The 21,292-nt window shown below is 43.9% G+C and overlaps 1 protein-coding gene across 22 annotated transcripts in view; it reads left to right on the forward strand.

Moving 5' to 3' along the window:
- The window catches only part of ATG7 (autophagy related 7), a 274,102-nt gene that overhangs the window by 51,013 nt on the left and 201,797 nt on the right, over positions 1–21,292 (forward strand). For 21 of the 22 annotated variants that reach the window (XR_009492304.1, XR_814634.4, NM_001142967.1 and 18 more), the window contains 4 exon segments: positions 3,327–3,415; positions 5,069–5,190; positions 9,796–9,886; positions 10,646–10,790. Coding sequence is in view for 20 of the 22 variants with exons in the window: in NM_001142967.1 (NP_001136439.1) it covers positions 3,327–3,415; positions 5,069–5,190; positions 9,796–9,886; positions 10,646–10,790 (447 nt within the window). In the remaining 2 variants the exon portion in view is untranslated. 22 annotated transcript variants of the gene reach the window in all.

Here is a 21,292-nt window from a genome sequence, read left to right on the forward strand (position 1 = left end):
GACGTGAGTTTGAGTGAACTCCGGGAGATGGTGATGGACAGGGACGCCTGGCGTGCTGCGATTCATGGGGTCGCAAAGAGTCGGACACGACTGAGCTACTGAACTGAACTGAACTGGTGCTAATAAGTTCATGGTTTTCTGCCAGCCACCTTCCTTCCCTCCTCCTTTAACCCACCCTTTCACCACCCCTTCTCCCTCTTCCTGCTCCCTTTCTTGTTTCCATCTTTTCACCATTCATCTGCCTTCATTTGGTATATGCTGTGTATCTGTGAACTCATCATGGAGACCTTGAGGCTACTCCCTGCTCTGCAGATGCTCGCTCTCTTCTTTTTTTCTAATGGCCTTTATCTTAGAATAATTTTAGATTTATAGAAAAGCGGAAGTATGGTGCAGAGGCTACCCTCACCCGTTTTAGTTTTCTCTAGTGTTGTCACCTTACAGTATTGCAGTACATTTGTCAGAAGTGAGAAACCAACATTAATACATAACCATTTACTCCACTCTGGAGTTTGTTCACATGTCACCAGTTTTTCCGTTAGCACCCTCCTGCATGCAGGGATCCCATCCGGGAGACTGCATTCTGTTGTCATGTCATGTCTCCTTCTCCTCTGGTCTCTAACAGTTCCTCAGACTTCTGTTGTTTTTAGTGACCTTGACAGTTTTGAAGAGTTCAGTTATTTTGGTCAAATGCCTCTTAGTTTGGGCTTGTCTGTTGTTTACTTATGATTCAGTTCAGTTTAGTCGCTCCGTCGTGTCCGACTCTGCAACCCCATGAACTGCAGCACACCAGGCGTCCCTGTCCATCACCATCTCCCGGAGTCCACCCAAAGCCATGTCCATCGAGTCAGTGATGCCATCTAGCCATCTCATCCTCTGTTGTCCCCTTCTCCTCCCGCCCTCAGTCTTTCCCAGGATCAGGGTCTTTTCCAATGATTTGGCTCTTTGCATCAAGTGGCCAAAGTATTGAAGCTTCAGCATCAGTCTTTCCAATGAATATTCAGGGTTGATTTTCTTTAGGATTGACTCGTTTGATCTCCTTGTTGTCCAGGGGTCTGTCAAGAATCTTCTCTAGCGCCACAGTTCGAAAGCATCAATTCTTCAGTGCTCAGCCTTCTTTATGGTCCAACTCTTACAACCATACATGACTACTGGGAAAACCATAGCTTTGGCTATACGGATCTTTGTTGGCAAAGTGATGTCTCAGCTTTGTAATATACTGTCTAGGTTTGTCATAGCTTTTCTTCCAAGGAGCAAGCGTCTTTTAATTTCATGGCTGCAGTCACCATCTGCAGTGATTTTGGAGCCCAAGAAAATAAAATCTGCCACTGTTTCCACTGTTTCCCCATCTATTTGCCATGAAGTGATGGGGCCAGATGCCATGATCTTGTTTTTGAATGTTGAGTTTTAACCCAGCTTTTTCACTCTCCTCTTTCACCTTCATCAAAAGGCTCTTTTTAGTTCCTCTTCACTTTCTGCCATTAGAGTGGTATCATATGCATATCTGAGGTTGTTGATATTTCTCCTGGCAATCTTGATTACAGCTTGTGATTCATTCCGCTGGTTCATTCTTGTGATGTACTCTGCTCATAAATTAAATAAGCAGGGTGACAGTATGCAGCCTTGACGTACTCCTTCCCCAGTTTGGAACCAGTCTGTTGTTCCATGCCCAGTTCTAACTGTTGCCTTTTGACCTGCATACAGATTTCTCAGGAGACAAGTAAGGTGGTCTGGTATTCCTAGCTCTTTAAGAATTTTCCAGTTTGTTGTGATCCACAAAGTCAAAGGCTTTGGCATAGTCAATGAAGCAGAAATAGATGTTTTTCTGGAATTCCCTTGTTTTTCTAATATTCAAAATTATCCCTACTATTTTTTCTTTGGGAACGAGTCACTAAGTTGAGCCCACACTCAAGGTGGAGAGGGATTAAGGTCTGTCCCTGGAGGGTCTGTATCTACATATATTGCTTGGAAATCTTCTGTAAGGAAGACTTGTGCCTTCACCTTCAAATGTTCGTCTCATCGTGTATGTCATTATGGACTCATAGGTGTTCATTTTGGTTTGGGTTATGATCTCGTACTACGTTCTTCATTTCCTTGCTCGCCTTGTGCCAGCCTTGGCCACTGAGAGCTCTTTGCAGGTGTCTCTGGTGCCCCTTGCCATGCCCTTGGCCTTCTGTTCATTCAGCACTTTCTGTCTGGTGTACTGTGTGCTCCAGGCTCGTCTTCTGTTTTCCCTGCTGTGTGTGCTCAGTCACTCAGTCGTGTCTAACTCTTTGTAACCCCATGGACTGTAGCCCGCCAGGCTCCTCTGTCCATGGGATTTCCCAGGCAAGAACACTGGCGTGGGTTGCCATTTCCTCCTCCATCCCTTTCCCATGCAAGGACTGAACTTGCTTCTCCTTTGTCCCCTGCATTGCAGGCAGCTTCTGTACCACTGAGCTATCAGGGAAGCCCTTTTTTTTTCCCTGCTCTAGCCCTAGGATTACTCATGTGTCCAAAGAGCCCTGATTCCTTTTACTGTACTGTATGATTCCTACTGTACTGGAGAACAGTACTTAGAAATTAAGACCTCATTGTCTTTTGAGAGGAAGGAGACAGAAAAAGTGAAAGCTGTCCTGTGCGATGTACAGAGGGATCAGGAAGCAGAGAAGCAGGGTGACGGCCTCCACTGGGGCAGTCGTCATTAAAAAGCAGAGCTTTCCAGATGTGGAGATCAGGGCCGGGGAGCTGCAAGCAGGAGGAGTGGGAGGAAAAGCAGGTGAGCAGCATCGACAGCAGCAGGCTTTTTAGTTTGGTCTGACTCTGCGCTTACGTACAGCGGTAGTGACCCTTCTTTGACTTTTCTCATTACATGAAAATTAGCAATTTTCACAGACCATCTCTCTTTGAGACAGGATCTTCTCTTTGTGAGCCCTGACAGTTGGCTGCCCTCCCTCCCTGTCTTCCTTTCAGTCTTCCTTCTGCTACTGCTGCAAAGTCACTTCAGTCATGTCTGACTCTGTGCGACCCCATAGACGGCAGCCCACCAGGCTCCTTGGTCCATGGGATTTTCCAGGCAAGAGTACTGGAGTAGGGTGCCATTGCCTTCTCCGAGTCTTCCTTCTAAATGAATCTAATTCCTCACAGAGGGTGAAGGGACGAATTGGACAGCCCGGGCCACAAGGACATTCTGTCTTCTGCTTTCTTCTCTTTCCTCCAGCCCTTCACCAAGTGTCTAATAGTTGATGCTTTTGCACAACCAAATAAACAGGAGAGGGGAGGGATTAGCAGTGCTTGTGCTGTGAATCTGACACGGTCCCTGCCTCACTCGAAGTCTTTTTTGTTCACAGATAACTATTGGCGTGTACGATCCCTGTAACTTAGCACAGTACCCCGGATGGCCTTTGAGGAACCTTTTGGTCCTAGCAGCCCACAGATGGTATTTACGTGTGTGTGTGTGTGTGTGTGTGTGTGTGTGTGTATGTGTCCATCTGCCTATCTGTCTCTGTCAGTCTTTGACTGTATGTTTTTGACCTTGTATCTGACTCTGTCTATATTTCTGTTTTCCCAAATGGATTTTTTTGTCATTGCTGGTGTAGAAACCAGATAACAAATCAGTAAATTGTCATGATCCAGTTTCCATTGGTGGTGAGCTTCTAAGCAGGTCTGTTACGGACCTTCAGATTCCGACTGTATCGCGCTGAAGACAGCGTAGAGTAGAGCAGGACCCACAGCTCGGGGAACCCCAATCTGAACTTCTCTAGACCCCACTTCAGCTGCGTTGTGTTCAGGAAGGATTTTCTTATTGCTACCATCCTCCCTTTTTCCCGACCCTAAACTGAATAAAATGGAGGGTAGTGCACATTTGAAAAGATGCCCAACATCGTCAGTCATCCAGGAAATAAAATATAACAAGACAGTACCCGTTAATAAAGACAATAAGATGCTGTTATGAAAGATACTACCACACACTCACCAGATAATGAGATGCCTACCAGACTGAGTTTAGAAAGATGACAATACCAAGTGCTGTCAACGATGTGGGTGAATCGGAACCCTCAGACATCACTGGGTACCTGTTTGGAAGTATCTCCCAAAGTTAGAAATATCTATAGCTCAGCAGTTTCCCTCTCAGGTACAAAAGCACAGAAATGCACCCTCAGATGCAAGCAAGACACCTATACAGGAATGCCGATCGCAGCGTTGTTCTTTATAACCAAACACTGGGAATAACCCAGGTCTCCTTGAACAACGAAATGGATAATATGGTGGGGTGTATTCACTGCCATGGAATGCAGTGTTGTAGTCAGCCTGAGTGAATTACTGGTACACTTATCAACACGGATGAGTTTAAAAAGCATAGTGTTAAAAAATAAATAAATAAATAAATAAAAATAAAAAGCATAGTGTTGAGTGAAGAAGGCTGGACCTTCTAAGTTAAAACTTAAGTCCCTACTTAGAAGTTAGAGTAGGACTTAGAAGTTAGAGTAGGAGTTACTGTTGAAGGGGCTGTTTAAGGACTGGGAGGAAGCATGAGACAGGCTCCTGTGTATTTAGGATTTGGGTATTTACGTTTGTGTGTGCTTTACTTAGATAACGATGTCCACTGAAGATAGCTAGATCATAGAGCTTCCCCAGAAGGATAGGGTTGCACGTGCTTATCCTGGTGGTGAGTCCGTGTAGCCGTGGGCTTCCTCACCACGGCCGCTCTGTACGCTCCTGTGGGAGAAGGGGGACCGGAGGAACTCATGCTTGTCTTGGAGTTTCTTTTTAATGTCTTATGAGCTTCTTTCCCCCTGCATTCAAGATTCATTTGTCAGAATTATTTCTGTGCAATATGAAATCATTCTGTAAAACTCACCTAAAAAGAAATCAGAGCCCGTTCCACACCCAGCCTTTAGACACTTGGACAAAGGAAGCCTATGTGGATGTGCTCAGAATCTCTGAGGTGAAAGCTGTTTCCGCCAAGGGTGTTGGGGGTGTACTTACAGTGACTGGAATCCTCCAGCTGGGTTTGCCGAAGCTCTTACGTGAGCTCTCTCTCTTCCTTCCTTGAAAAAACTGAAACATAAACATCCGGGGCTGACACCAGGAGTGGCAGTTTCCAGTCCGTGGAAGTGGTCTGCTTCCGGGACCGCACCCTGCAGGGGGTGAGAGACGTCACCCACAGCATCGTCTTCGAAGTGAAGCTTCCAGAGATGGCGTTCAGCCCAGGTAATTTGCCACCTTGGAGAATGCACATAATTACCGTTTATCAGAAACCCAATCAATTCAGTTCAGTTCAGTCGCTCAGTTGTATCCACCTCTTTGTGACCCCATGGACTGCAGCACACCAGGCTTCCCTGTCTGTCACCAACTCACAGAGCTTGCTCAAACTCATGTCCTTTGAGTCAGTGATGCCATCCAACCATCTCATCCTCTGTCATCCCATTTTCTTCCTGCCTTCAATCTTTCCCATCATCAGGGTCTTTTCAAATGAGTCGGCTCTTCATATCAGGTGGCCAAAGTATTGGAGCTTCAGCTTCAGCATCAGTCCTTCCAATGAATATTCAGGACTGATCTCCTTTAGAATGGACTGATTGGATCTCCTTGCAGTCCAAGGGACTGTCAAGAGTCTTCTCCAACACCACAGTTCAGCATCAGTTCTTTGGCACTCAGCTTTCTTTATTGTCCAACTCTCACATCCATACATGACTACTGGAAAAACCATAGCCTTGACTAGACAGACCTTTGTTGGCAAAGTAATGTCTCTGCTCTTTGATATTCTGTCTAGGTTGGTCATAACTTTCCTTCCAAGGAGCAAGCGTCTTTTAATTTCATGGCTGCAGTCACCGTCGGCAGTGATTTTGGAGCCCAGAAACCGATCCGCCTTGCTGTTCTTTCCTCCCTGTACAGTGGCAGTGGAGGTGAGCTGCAGCTCCTGCCTCTGTGTCACTGCGGATGTGTCCCTGGCACGGAGGGCAGAGATTCTCCCCAGGAAATTCCCTCAAGGCAGTTTTTTCAGCCCTGAGGATTTTTTTTTCCTTACTTTTTTGTTTTTGGTTAACAAAAGAATCTTTATTCCTTGCCCTTCTTACAGGAAGAATGAAGTATTAATGCACTAACATTTTTATTTGTTACAAAATATTGTGTGTGATCTTATTCCCAATAAACTAGTCAGCAAAAGTGCCATTTCTCCTTCCACATTTAATGTTCTTCATCTTATCCCCACCTCATAAGTTAGGAAATGCAGGCTCACAGATACGTTTTATATATATATATAAGGGAGGGGGAAGGGGAGGGGGAGGGGGAGGGGGAAGTGTGTTTATGTATAGATGGTCTTGCTTTTATGTCTATGTCTGTCTTGAGGTACACATCACAAAGACAGAATAACAGACTCCAATTTGAGTAGAAGTAAAGGAAGTGAAGCCATCTCGTGGAACACCCCTTATGAGGGATCTGACTGCTGTGGTCGCTGTGAGGGCATACTGTAATTCCTTCATAAATGCTAATTGGTAATTTCCCATCTTACCCAAAGTCCAGAACTCTTTCCAAGATGACCCCTTCAGCTTCTTTGTACAGCAAGCTCTTCAAAGTACTTTTATACACTGACATGGTTTACTTTGCTCCTGTATTGCAGCATCTGCACTGTCCCAAGGCACCTTGCTTTCTTCAGTCCATGAATCATGTGCCTTGCTGTGAGTGTGTGTTTTGGGGATGAGGAGTTTTAAGATCTCTGCTTGGTCAGGCAAAAGAGGAAGCTGTTCACTTGCGAGTTTGGAGCCTTAAGATATCTTTTGTCTGTCCGCTGTCTTGTCTTGTTGCTGTTTAGCCACTCAGTCATGCCTGACTCTCTGCGACCCCATGGCTGAAGCATGCCACGCTTCCCTGTCCTTCACCAACACCCAGAGCTTGCTCAGACTGATGTCTGTCTAGTCGGTGTTGCCATCCAGCCATCTCATCCTCTGTCGCCCCCTTCTCCTCCTTCCCAGCATCAGGGTCGTTTCTGGTGCGTTGTTTTTGGATGTTTGCATTTGGTTTAGCACCCTCTCCTGCCTACCACCTTTGGGGAGAGGCACTTTTCTCTCCATTTTTAAGATAAAGTCACTGAATTACTCTCTGATCCCCGTGATATCACGGATGCTTGGTGAAGCTGGCAAACCCAGGATACGCCACGCACTTCACTTGAGAAAGCGGTTTTCTGTAGCACAATACTTGATACTTGATATCAAGTGTAGATGATTTAGTTTAAGAAAGGCAAATGTTCCTGATGCAGATTGATGTTCTCTGTCTTAGCTGTAAATAAAACTTCATAATAAATAAAACTGTGTATTGTAATGTGAACTGAAGCTATTAGTATGGTAGTATCTTTTAAAATTTCTGAGATATCCCATAGTTGCAGTGACAGTCTCACAAGAAATGGTTTTGAACATCCTGTAGCTTCTTCTGCTCTCCTGGTGCAGCCAGGCTCCCTCTCCTTTGCTGACCCAGAGTATTCCTGCAGCTGGCTGAGGGAGGGGCAGAGTGGGAGGCCCCTCCTTTCAGTTCCTGTCCTTGATGTGCATCTTTGTCCAACTCTCCTCTTTGTCCAGCTAGGGGAGAACAGAGCCTTATTTTCCCCTAAAAAATTTTTTTTTTCTCATCAGTTTGGGGTATGTCTTATGGATGTAGATTAGATGGAAGCAGGGGGCTTTCGTGGTGGCTCAGATGGTAAAGAATCCACCTGCAATGCAGGAGACCTGGGTTTGATCCCTGGGTGGGGAAGATTCCCTGGAGGAGGGCATGGCAACTCACTCCAGTATTCTTGCCTCAAGAATCCTATGGACAGAAGAGCCTGGCAGGCTACAGTCTATGGGATTGCAAAGAGTCAGACGCGACTGAGCACAGCACATAGTATTTTTTTAAAAATCATCAATAAGTTTAAAGTACATCTGATTTCATTAAAATGGCTGTAACATTTTGAGTACAGAGAGGTTTTAATTTGCGATGACATTTTGTTTTTGTTTTATGCTTTCTTACCTGTAATAGGAGCAAATTTAGATGGGAGTTATTAATCATAATACTAGACTGTGTTTCTAAAGTTCCTGTCAAATTTCTGTGCCATGTATTAAAGAAGCATTTTTTAATTTAATGTAAGAACAATAAGGAAATCAAACAAAATGTGAATCAGTAACAAGTTTGAACTTTTTTTTTCCCCCAGAAAAGTAATTCTGGAGTTCTTCTTCTCTTTAAGATCTAAAATCTATTGTTTCAGCTTTAATTTTTTTGTGATGTAAAAAAGGACCAGCCCATAGCACCTGAACTAGAATAGGAAGGGGCATTTGTTTTCTGGCTTCCTGCTGTGAAAGATGCCTGCAGCCAGGTAGCTTTTGAAGCTACTTGGTTTCCCACTGGTCATCCTAGCCCAGAAATACAAAATTGTGTAAAGGAAATCAACCCCCCTTGGCCCCATAGTTATATTGAACAAGACTATTTTAGGAAACAAAGGTTAAAAGCTAATAGGCCCAAGGAAGGGAAAATAGGGCGTTGATAGAAATACAAAAATAGGAGAATTTCCAAAGAAAGCCAGTGTACAACTAGTGACAAATGGAAAATTCCTGCCAATTGCGTCCTAAAATACCTCTGAACCTTAGAGCAAGGAGCTCCTGTTTCTTCAGAGACTGTCAGTTAAAGCAGATACTGGAGGTGGTACTGGAAGGGTAGGTGGCTGAAGGAATCCCCTGTGAAGGAGCTGAGACTGTCTTCTGAATTTGGGGAATTCAGTGAGGAAGGGAAAGTGACTGAGGTCCCCAGGTGCGGGGCATATAAGCGTGGGTGGCCCCCTGGTGCAGGAGTTACAAGACCAGGTTTCCACCAAGGAAACCAGGATTCCATTGAGGTATTCCGCAGAGCACTCGAGATTTTTTTTTTTTTTTTTGGAGAGGATTTTGCAGCAGTGGAATAGAGCAGCAGTTCCCTGAATGTGTCCCGTGGGGTTTTAATCGGTGTTACGGGGTGAGGGAGTTACGGAGAGCCAGCTGAGACTGGGAAGCTCAAAGCCAAGTCAGATGGTGTGGCTCCTTTCCTGCAGGCCTCTCCGAGCTTCATCTCCACTACCTGGGAGGGACTCCAGGCGGGGGCAGGGCAGGTGGAGACACAGGTGGGGACGAAGCACTTCCCAGGCCCACTGCCACAGGAGCTTCATCCGCTCAGGGCTTTGCATGGAGGAGGCGTTGTGACAACAGCTAGAACTGGAATTGCAGAGGCCCCCATAGCAGAGGTTAAAAGAGATTGGCAGAGAAGGGAGAAGCCAGGGAAGAGGAGTCTTAATGGAGAGGACAGCTTGGCAGAGGAGCAGTCCCTGGACTGAGATCTGTAGACAGGCAGGCACGCTGAGGTGGACAGGGAGGCAGGGCGTGAGGGTGGCGTGAAGATGAGGAGCGCAAGGGGCACGCTGACCTGGGGGGGAAGGTGTGCTGCAGCCACGCTGGCGGGGCTTCCTCAGATGAAGACCCCTCCACAGGCCGAGACCCGCTCCAGGTGTGGTCGTCTTTCCTTTTGTTTTTCTGAGCAGCCTCCAGTAGCAGCAGAAGTTGAGGCAACTCAGGGCAGAGTCCAGGGCTCTTTCAGAAGCACCTGTGCAGGAAGACTGTGCTTGGGTCTGGGGGTCTCTAAACAAGACTCCTCGTGGCCCAGGGACATGAGGAGGCAGCCAAGGCAGGTGGGTGCAAATTCAGGCCTGCACACCTCCTTGAAAAAGACGTGGACTCAAAGCTTATCGAGGCGTGAGCCATCTTGCTCCTTGGATTCATTCTTTATTCTTCTCTCCTTCACTGAAATCGCTGTTTTATTTGTCTCCAGATTGTCCCAAGGCGGTCGGATGGGAAAAGAACCAGAAGGGAGGCATGGGACCGAGGATGGTGAACCTCAGCGAGTGTATGGACCCTAAAAGGTACAGCTTGGAAGCCGTTCCCGCCAGGGCTCACGCCTGGTTCTGTCAGGCCAAGCGCGTTGCCCGGCTCAGGCGAGGCTGGAGGAAGGCAGATATCAGTGTGTTCATTCGCTCTTGGCCACCTCCTGATTTAAGTTTGGCTGTGAGAATGAATATGAGTGATGGATATCTGAAGGGCACACAGCGTCTGTTTTTCTGGACATCCTAAATGTCGCTCTCGCTTCAAGCCCGCCCTCTCAGACCTGTGCACCTCCTCCACCTTTTTGTCCTTTATTCGTCTCCCTTGACTTGTGTCCCATTAGCCTACAGGGAAGGCCATGGTAAGAAATACTTCACAGAAACCAGTTTTGTACTGAAGGGATGATGTAAGTACTCCCTCTACTGAGGGGACAGAAATTTCTCTGTATCCAGTGTTAGGAAGAGGTTTCCTCTTAAGCGGCTGGTGTTGTTTTAGTCCTGGACGTAATAACCCCCGTAACCAGTCAGGCTTTCCATTTCATCTGGGCCCCTGGGAGCTCAGGATCAAATGGGGGCCTGTCACGGTACAGTTGCCGAGGATTATGGCGGCACGCAGCACTCTGTAGTAACCGCTGTCCTCGCCTACCCTCCAGCCTCGTGTTGCTTTTCCTTTGATCCTGATTCCCTCTGTTACTTGTTTCTTATCTTCTCATACAAGCTACTTTCTTTCTAAAAAAGGACAAGATTGGGGGCATAAGCGGGTGACTGGCTACATAAATAAATGATTCTCTCCCTTTCTAGGTTAGCTGAGTCATCGGTCGATCTCAACCTCAAGCTGATGTGTTGGAGATTGGTCCCTACTCTGGACTTAGACAAGGTTGTGTCTGCCAAGTGTCTGCTGCTTGGAGCCGGCACCTTGGGTTGTAACGTAGCCCGGACGTTGATGGTGAGTTTGCAGGGGTCGAATGGCGCCTCTCAAGCTGTCGCTTCTCTTCTTTCACTACACAGTCTACCCTCCAGACTTGTGGGTTTTGCATCCAAAAGTAGGAGGGCATTTTTGTTTTTTAAGGAAAAAAAAAAGCAACCAAACCGAGAATTAACCAACTAAACAACCCCAACAGCCAAGCATACATCTCTCTGTTTTTTTTTTTTTTTTGGTCTTTTTGTTGCATTCCTCCTTCCTTTTTCCTCTTTTTCTTTTTTCGCTCTCAGGTTGTCGTTCAGTTTTGACTGAAGTTTACATTTTAAGTAAATTTGTTTTCCAGCCCACCTTGATCTTCAAGCGGGAGTTCATTGGCTCAAAAACAAAAAAAAAGAATCTCTGGCTGGTTCCAGGGGCTCCCGGACCCCACCCCCTGTGCATACCAGGGGACCGCCAACTGCACCTGAGTGCCTTCTTTCTCCTTCTGTCTCCCGCCCTCCCTCCTTTCTTCTCTCAGTATGTCTTTCAGTATAAAAGGAACACATGGTTTTGTTATAAGGTGGAAGCAAGAAATCTGCCTCCACTCTCATCCCAAGTCACTTCCCAGAATTAAGCAGACTTTGTCAAGTGCTATGGAGCATCTTTCCCTGTAATTTTCATCAGATCAGATCAGTCGCTCAGTCGTGTCTGACTCTTTGCGACCCCATGAATCACAGCACACCAGGCCTCCCTGTCCAACACCAACTCCCGGAGTTCACTGAGACTCACGTCCATCGAGTCAGTGATGCCATCCAGCCATCTCATCCTCTGTGGTCCCCTTCTCCTCCTGCCCCCAATCCCTCCCAGCATCAGAGTCTTTTCCAGTGAGTCAACTCTTTGCATGAGGTAGCCAAAGTACTGGAGTTTCAGCTTTAGCATCATTCCTTCCAAAGAAATCCCAGGGCTGATCTCCTTCAGAATGGACTGGTTGGATCTCCTTGCAGTCCAAGGGACTCTCAAGAGTCTTCTCCAACACCACAGTTCAAAAGCATCAATTCTTCGGCGCTCAGCCTTCTTCACAGTCCAACTCTCACATCCATACATGACCACAGGAAAAACCATAGCCTTGACTAGACGGACCTTTGTTGGCAAAGTAATGTCTCTGCTTTTGAATATGCTATCTAGGTTGGTCATAACTATCCTTCCAAGGAGTAAGCGTCTTTTAATTTCATGGCTACAGTCACCATCTGTAGTGATTTTGGAGCCCAAAAAAATAAAGTCTGACACTGTTTCCACTGTTTCCCCATCTATTTCCCATGAAGTTATTGGACCGGATGCCATGATCTTCGTTTTCTGAATGTTGAGCTTTAAGCCAACATTTTCACTCTCCACTTTCACTTTCATCAAGAGGCTTTTGAGTTCCTCTTCACTTTCTGCCATAAGGTGGTGTCATCTGCATATCTGAGGTTATTGATATTTCTCCTGGCAATCTTGATTCCAGCTTGTGTTTCTTCCAGTCCAGTGTTTCTCATGATGTACTCTGCATATAAGTTAAATAAGCAGGGTGACAATATACAGCCTTGACGTACTCCTTTTCCTATTTGGAACCAGTCTGTTGTTCCATGTCCAGTTCTAACTGTTGCTTCCTGACCTGCATACAAATTTCTCAAGAGGCAGATCAGGTGGTCTGGTATTCCCATCTCTTTCAGAATTTCCCACGGTTTATTGTGATCCACACAGTCAAAGGCTTTGGCATAGTCAATAAAGCAGAAATAGATGTTTTTCTGGAACTCTCTTGATTTTTCCATGATCCAGCGGATGTTGGCAATTTGATCTCTGGTTCCTCTGCCTTTTCTAAATCCAGCTTGAACATCTGGAAGTTCACAGTTCACGTATTGCTGAAGCCTGGCTTGGAGACTTTTGAGCGTTACTTTACTAGCGTGTGAGATGAGTGCAATTGTGCGGTAGTTTGAGCATTCTTTGGCATTACCTTTCTTTGGGATTGGACTTTTCCAGTCCTGTGGCCACTGCTGAGTGTTCAAATTTGCTGGCATATTGAGTGCAGCACTTTCACAGCATCATCTTTCAGGATTTGGAATAGCTCAACTGGAATTCTGTCGCTTCCACTAGCTTTGTTCGTAGTGATGCTTTCTAAGGCCCACTCGATTTCACATTCCAGGATGTCTGGCTCTAGGTGAGTGATCACACCATCGTGATTATCTGGATAGTGAAGATCTTTTTTGTACAGTTCTTCTGTGTATTCTTGCCATCTCTTCTTAATATCTTCTGCTTCTGTTAGGTCCATACCATTTCTGTCCTTTATTGAGCCCATCTTTGCATGAAATGTTCCTTTGGTATCTCTGATTTTCTTGAAGAGATCTCTAGTCTTTCCCATTCTGTTGTTTTCCTCTATTTCTTTGCATTGATTGCTGAAGAAGGCTTTCTTATCTCTTCTAGCTATTCTTTGGAACTCTGCATTCAGATGTTTATATCTTTCCTTTTCTCCTTTGCTTTTTGTTTCTCTTCACAGCTATTTGTAAGGCCTCCCCAGGCAGCCATTTTGGTTTTTTGCATTTCTTTTCCATGGGGATGGTCTTGATCTGTGTCTCCTGTACAATGTCACGAACCTCATTCCATAGCTCATCAGGCACTCTATCTATCAGATCTAGGCCCTTAAATCTATTTCTCACTTCCACTGTATAATCATAAGGGATTTGATTTAGGTCATACTTGAATGGTCTAGTGGTTTTCCCTACTTTCTTCAATTTAAGTCTGGATTTGGCAATAAGGAGTTCATGATCTGAGCTACAGTCAGCTCCCGGTCTTGTTTTTGCTGACTGTATAGAGCTTCTCCATCTTTGGCTGCAAAGAATATAATCAATCTGATTTCAGTGTTGACCATCTGATGATGTCCACGTATAGAGTCTTCTCTTGTGTTGTTGGAAGAGAGTGTTTGTTATGACCAGTGCATTTTCTTGGCAAAACTCTATTAGTCTTTGTCCTACTTCATTCCGTATTCCAAGGCCAAATTTGCCTGTTACTCCAGGTGTTTCTTGACTTCCTACTTTTGCATTCCAGTCCCCTATAATGAAAAGGACATCTTTTTTGGGTGTTAGTTCTAAAAGGTCTTGTAGGTCTTCATAGAACTGTTCAACTTCAGCTTCTTCAGCGTTACTGGTCGGGGCATAGACTTGGATACCGTGATATTGAATGGTTTGCCTTGGAAACGAACAGAGATCATTCTGTCGTTTTTGAGATTGCATCCAAGTACTGCATTTCAGACTCTTTTGTTGACCATGATGGCTACTCCATTTCTTCTGAGGGATTCCTGCCCGCAGTAGTAGATATAATGGTCATCTGAGTTAAATTCACCCATTCCAGTCCCTTTCAATTCGCTGTTTCCTAGAATGTCGACATTCACTCTTGCCATCTCTTGTTTGACCACTTCCAATTTGCCTTGATTCATGGACCTGACATTCCACGCTCCTATGCAATATTGCTCTTTACAGCATCGGACCTTGCTTCTATCACCAGTCACGTCCACAGCTGGGTATTCTTTTGGCTTTGGCTCCATCCCTTCATTCTTTCTGGAGAATGAAGTAATGAAGTAATTTTCATAGGTGTGTGCAAATACAGAGATGCACTGGTCATCTTTGCTCTTATTTAATTATTTATATTTGCAAAGCTTGGATCATTACAACCTGTTTATAGCAAGTTTCTATTTTTAACTCAATAGAGCAATAATTGTGGTTCTCTGTTCCATTTTATGTACATACAGAAATTTGTTATATGCTGTGCTATGCTTCGTCACCTAGTCATGTCTGACTCTTTGTGACCCCATGGGCTGTAGCCCACCAGGCTCCTCTGTCCATGGGAATTCTCCAGGCAAGAATCCTGGAGTGGGTTGCTACGCCTTCCTCCAGGGGATCTTCCCGACCCAGGGATCAAACCCAGGTCTCCCGCATTGCAGGTGGATTCTTCACCATCTAAGCCAACAGGGAAGCCCACTGTTATGACTTGCTTCAGTTCATGTAAACAATTTCAGCATATTTCTCTTTTGGAGATGCTGTTGAAATGAACATTCTTATACCTTTACATGTCCATGGGATTATTTCTTTAGGAAAAAACTCTAGAAGTAGAACTGCTATGTTAGAATATAAAACAGCTTTTTGGTTTGCATTTCTTTAATTAGTGAGGGTTAGTCTTTAACTTGATTTCATTTGTGAATTTTGTTTGTTCTATTCGTGTCCTTTAGGCTGTTTTTTGTATCTTGTCTGGGGGTACCTTTTTTTATGGATTGTCAGTTGCTGAGTCACATCGGACTTTTGGGGGCCCCGTGGCTGCAGCACGCCAGGCTCCTTTTGTCCTCTGCTGTCTCCTGGAGTTTGCGCATATTCGCATCCATTGAGTCAGTGATGCTATCTAACCATCTCATCTTCTGCCTAACACTTTTCCTTTTTTATGGATATTAACCGTTTTTCTGTAATGTAATGCAAATATTTTTCTCCATTTATTTATCTTTAGCCACGTAAAGGGTTTTTTTAATTTATTAATTTTAAATTAATAAATTAATATTATTGAATACGTTAATCTTTTCCTTTATGGTTTAACTCCTGTTTTTATGTTTAGATCTTTATTAATGTGGAATTTATTTTTTGTTTTATGGAATTTAACAATGTAACATTTTTAAATAGTCATTTATTTTAATGTCATTCATTCACTGATACAAATCTCATTTTCCACCTTTATTAAATTCTAAATTCCTTTATACCTGAGTCTCTTTTTGGAGTCTGTTTTTATTCCATCATTCTATTTGTTCATTCCTGCATTATTACTCATAGCTTTCACTCAAATTACAGTGAATTTATAGATAAATTGGAAGAGATTAACATCTTTACAATATTGATCCTTAGTTCCAGAAGCATTGTATATCTCTTAAATTATTTAGATCATCTTTGTAGCATTTTATTTATATAGGTTTCCCACATGCCTCCTTTAATTAGTTTATTTAACTTCTTTTTCTTTTAAAGATATGTTCCTCCCACTAAATTTTCCAATTGACTCTTACTGGGATGAATATATAAGAAAGATACTGAGTTTTGAATGTTTATCTTCTATCTAGTCATCTTTCTAAACTTTCTTGGCTATGATAGATTTTTGTTTGATTCTTTTGAATTTTCTAGGTTGATAAGTGTTCCTCACCAACATCTGTATCGGTTTCTTTTCCTTGTCTTATTGGATTGACTAGGACTCCATAAAAATGGTGAGGAACAGTGGCGAGAGTTAGCACCCTCGTTTGGTTACTGATTTCAATGAGAAGCTTCTTGTTTTTTCCTTTAGTTTTTATACATGATGTTGGTTTCTGCTAATGTTCTTCTATAAGTTAAGGAGGCAGATTTTTCTTTCTAGTTTGCTGCGAGTTTATATCAGAAATGATTGTTGAGCTTTATCATCAAATGCATCTATCAAGACAATCTAAGTATTCTCATGCTGAGCATTCCTGGGAAAAACTCTTATTTGTTCGTAGCTTGTTATTCTTCTAATATACAATGGAGGTCAACTGGTAATGTTTTACTACTAAGTTTTCCATATGTGTTAATAAGTCAGACTGGTTTATAATAATGTTTTTCTTTTCCTTTCTGGTGTCATTGATAGCTGAATTACACTACTTTTATAAAATAAAACTTTCTGCCTTTTTCTATGTGGCAGGACAGGTTTAGAGTATGAAGTATCAGTTCCTTGATGGTTTGGTAAAATTCAGTTATAAATGCAGCTCAGCCTGGTGCCTTTGGAATTTTGTTAGCAATGAGAGCAGGGGATCTGTGGAAGTTTTAGAGATGTTTCTACAGTCATTGACCTTTTAGATTTTATACCTCTTTTGAGTCAGTTTAGTCATGTTGTTTTCCTAGAAAATCATCCATTTCATCTAAATTTGAAAATTAATTGATATAAAATAAATATAGTATTCTCTTGCCATCTTTCCCATCTTTATTTAGTATCTATTTATTTATCTTTGGCAGTGTTGCAGGGCATGTGGGATATTAGTTCCCTGACCAGGGATTGAGTGGGATCCCTGTAGTGGAAGCTCAGAGTCTTAAGTCCTGACCCCCAGGGAAGTTCCTGTCTTCTCTGTAGTAGTAGTAGTGTTGGTCGCTCAGTCGTGTCCACCTCTTTGCGACCCCATGGACTGTAGCCAGACAGGCTCCTCTGTCCATGGGAGTCTCAGGCAAGAATACTGGGGTGGGTTGCCATTCCCTGCTCTGGGAGATCTTCCCAAACCAGGGATCGAGCCCAGGTCTCCTGTATTGCAGCAGATTCTTTACCACCTGAACCATATTCCTAATGTTGAATATTTCTTTTTTCTCTTTTTTTCCTCTTATTCAGACTTGCCAGATAGGCTTCTCTTTCTAGAAAACTAAATCCTTGATCTCTTTTTTCTGTAATTTTTGTTTTGGTTTGTTTCCAGATTCATTACTATCTACTTTTTATTCATTTATTCATCTTTTTATGGGAATTTATTTCATTCTTTCCCTAACTTCCAGAATTAGGTACATAGGTTTTCCCAGCACTTTTAAAATTATGAAGTCAGTATAGATCTAGATCCATTATAGAAAGTTTCTACAGTGAAAGAGTTATGAGGCAGAAAAAGACCTGTTTTTCTACTACTTTATCACCTGCCTTTCAATGTTTGTTTAACATATATTTAAATTGTTTATTTGATATGTAAAAATGTCCCTTGTTTTCATCAGTTAAAATACTTTCTAATGTCATTAAAAAGGATACCTAAAAAGCTTTTTTAATGGCTGTAGAATCAGTTCAGTTCAGTTGCTCAGTCGTGTCCTACTCTTTGCAACCCCATGGACCACAGCACGCCAGGCCTCTCTGTCCATCACCAACTCCGAGAGCTTGTTCAAACTCATGTCCATCGAGTCAGTGATGCCACCCAAACATCTCATCCTCTGTCATCCCCTTCTCCTCTTGCCTTCAATCTTTCCCAGCATCAGGGTCTTTTCCAGTGAGTCAGCTCTTCGTATCAGGTGGCCAAAGTATTGGAGTTTCAGCTTCAGCATAAGTCCTTCCAATGAATATTCAGGACTGATTTCCTTTAGGATATAGGCTGGTTGGATCTCCTTGCAGTCCAAGGGACTCTCAAGAGTCTTCTCCAACACCACAGTTCAAAAGCATCAATTCTTCAGTGTTCAGCTTTCTTTATGGTCCAACTCTCGCATTCATACATAACTACTAGAAAACCCATAGCTTTGACTAGACAGACCTTTGTCAGCAAAGTAATGTCTCTGCTTTTTAATATGCTGTCTAGGTTGGTCGTAGCTTTTCTTCCAAGGAGCAAGCATCTTTTAATTTCATGGCTGCAGTCACCATCTGCAGCGATTTTGGAGCCCCCCAAAATAAAGTCTGACACTGTTTCCATTGTTTCCCCATCTATTTGCCATGGAGTGATAGGACTGGATGCCATGATCTTAGTTTTCTGAATGTTGAGCTTTAAGCCAACTTTTTCACTCTCCTCTTTCACTTTCATCAAGAGGCTTTTTAGTTCTTCTTCACTTTCTACCATAAGGGTGGCGTCATCTGCATATCTGAGGTTATTGATATTTCTCCTGGCAATCTTGATTCCAGCATGTGCTTTATCCAGCCTGGCATTTCACATGATGTACTCTGCATATAAGTTAAATAAGCAGAGTGATAATATACAGTCTTGACGTACTCCTTTCCCAATTTGGAACCAGTCCGTTGTTCCATGTCCAGTTCTAACTGTTGCTTCTTGACCTACATACAGATTTCTCAGGAGGCAGGTCAGGTGGTCTGGTATTCCCATCTCTTTTAAGAATTTTCTGTAGTTTGTTGTGATCCACACAGTGAAAGGCTTTGGCGTAGTCAATAAAGCAGAAGTAGATGTTTTTCTGGAACTCTTCTTGCTTTTTTATGATCCATTGGATGTTGGCAACAAGAAGTTGGCTATAGAATATGCCTTCTTATATGATGAAACATGATTTACTGAGACATTCCCCTATTTTTAGACATTAACATTGCTTTCGATCTTTTACAACTATAAATTATTTTACAGAGAACATCTTGGTGATTGCATTTTTGTCAGTATTTTGGATTATTTCCTAAGATAGATTGCTGGAAGTAGGTTGATATGATTGATATGAGCATGTAAAAAATCCTAGAATCATATTGCCAGATTGCTTTCCAGAAGAGTGATACCAGTTTACATTCTCAATCAATGAACTCTCAATGAAATAAAATACCAGTATTACATTCTCAATCACTGAAACCCCATCCTCACTAGCATTGAGTGTTGTAATTTTCTTTAATGTTTGCCAATTAGCCATTACACTGTATGTGCTTAGTCTGTTGGAGAAGGGATAGGCTACCCTCTCCAGTAGTCTTGAGCCTTGTGGCTCAGCTGGTAAAGAATCCACCTGCAATGTGGGAGACCTGGGTTCAATCCCTGGGTTGGAAAATCCCCGGGAGAAGGGAAAGGCCACCCACTTCAATATTCTGGCCTGGTGAATTCCACGGATGGTATAGTGCGTGGGGTCGCAGAGTCGGACACGACTGAGTGACGTTCACTTCGCTTCTTATTCTGTGTGTGCTTAGTGTCTCAGTCCAACTCTTTGTGACCCCGTGGACTGTAGCCCGCCAGGCACGTCTGTCCATGGGGATTCTCCAGGCAAGAACACTGGAATGGGTTGCTGCCGGGGACCAGCCCCGGCTGATCCAGGGTATTTGAAGCGGGGACGGTCGGCGACCTATTTATTTAAATATTTATCAAAGATATAAAGAGTAATAGAATGAGGATAGCTCAGTGAGGAAATTCAGTGGAGAAAAGAGGCTGAATAATTCAGCCAAAAGGTAAGAGAAAGAACGACATGGGGAGACCAAGTTTCGGTGAACAAGGCCCGCACTTTATTTTCCAAAGTAGTTTTTATACCTTAAGTTGTGCATAGAGGATAATGGGGGAAGGGGTGGAGTCATGCAAGGACAGCAGCTCCTGGTCCTAATGGAAGCCAGGCTTTCAAACTTATCATATGCAAAAGTTCAGGTGAATTACATCATCTTCTGGCCAGGAGGCCTGTTAACATTTTAAGAAACTTGTCTTTCTCTAAAGGTGATTATTCCAAAGTCAGGCCCCAGCCTCCAAAAAAGCATTGGACAAAGCTGCATTCCTATAGGGCAAAGGTGAGGTGGGCTCAGTCAAGAAAAGAATTAACTCAAGGGTCCAAGGTTACAAACATTGAGGCTACTACTTACATTTCTATACACCCATTATATCAATCAATACACTGCCAAGGACACAGTAGGTAAGGAGTATGGAGACTTAGCAGCAAACATTGGCCCAATAAATGAAAAACCCTTCACCAATACAATTTCTAATCAATCTTTTAACTACTCAAAAGAATCTGTGTTTAGACAGTTTAGAACATCTCCTGCTTCTCACAGTTGGGAGGCTCTGAACAATCACATGTGGCCGGAAAAACCTATTCAGGCAGGCTAGAGGACTTCCAAAGGAGTTTGTAGGTTGAAACACTGTCTCACCCAGGAATTATTAACTGGACTGTAAACTAACTCTTTTTTCAGAGAGAGGTAGTGGGGGACAGCCCCCCGTAAAGTCAGAGGTGTAGGTGAGAGCACAAAGCAGAAAGTAGGCAGACTCTGGTTTTGGGGGTAGATGCTCAAGAATTTCCAGGGAGACTCCTGAGGCTTGATCCCGCCTTTGTGTATGCCAAGCCTCCTTCCTCATGACCTTTGCCACGGGCGGAGCTCGCTCCCCGCAGGTTGCCATCCCTCCTCCAGGGGATCTTCCCAACTTAGGGATCGAACCCAGGTTTCCTGCATTGCAGGCAGATTCTTTACTGTCTGAGCCACCAGGGAAGCCCAAGAATACTGGAGTGGGTAACCTGTCCATGCTCCAGGTGGTCTTCCCGACCCAGGAATTGAACCAGGTCTCCTGCACTGCAGGTGGATTCTTTGCCAGCTGGTCTGCTAGGGAAGCCCATTAAACTGTATGGCATTCCAAGAAACCGAAAGTCAAGTGTGTGAGTACGTGTGCCTGTGGCTCACATGCAGCATGCTTATCATGTATGTAGCTTTCCTCTACCATCTAGCAGTTTCCAGACTGCCTTCCCTGCTCTCCACTCAGCATTGCTTTAAGGAATGCAAAAATACTCCCAAAATAAACATACCCTGCTGCTGCTGCTGCTAAGTCGCTTCAGTCGTGTCCAACTCTGTACGACTCCATAGACGGCAGCCCACCAGGCTCCCCCGTCCCTGGGATTCTCCAGGCAAGAACACTGGAGTGGGTTGCCATTTCCTTCTCCAATGCATGAAAGTGAAAAGTGAAAGTGAAGTCGCTCAGTCGTGTCCAACTCTTCGAGACCCCATGGACTGCAGCCTACCAGGCTCCTCTGTCCGTGGGATTTTCCCGGCAAGAGTACTGGAGTGGGGTGCCATCGCCTTCTCTAGCCAAGCACAAATGACTTTTGGATTTTCCATACCTTTGTTCCCCCTACATGGTGGTTTGC

Source organism: Bos taurus, chromosome 22 (assembly GCF_002263795.3).
Source record: "Bos taurus isolate L1 Dominette 01449 registration number 42190680 breed Hereford chromosome 22, ARS-UCD2.0, whole genome shotgun sequence".
Lineage (NCBI taxonomy): Eukaryota > Metazoa > Chordata > Mammalia > Artiodactyla > Bovidae > Bos > Bos taurus.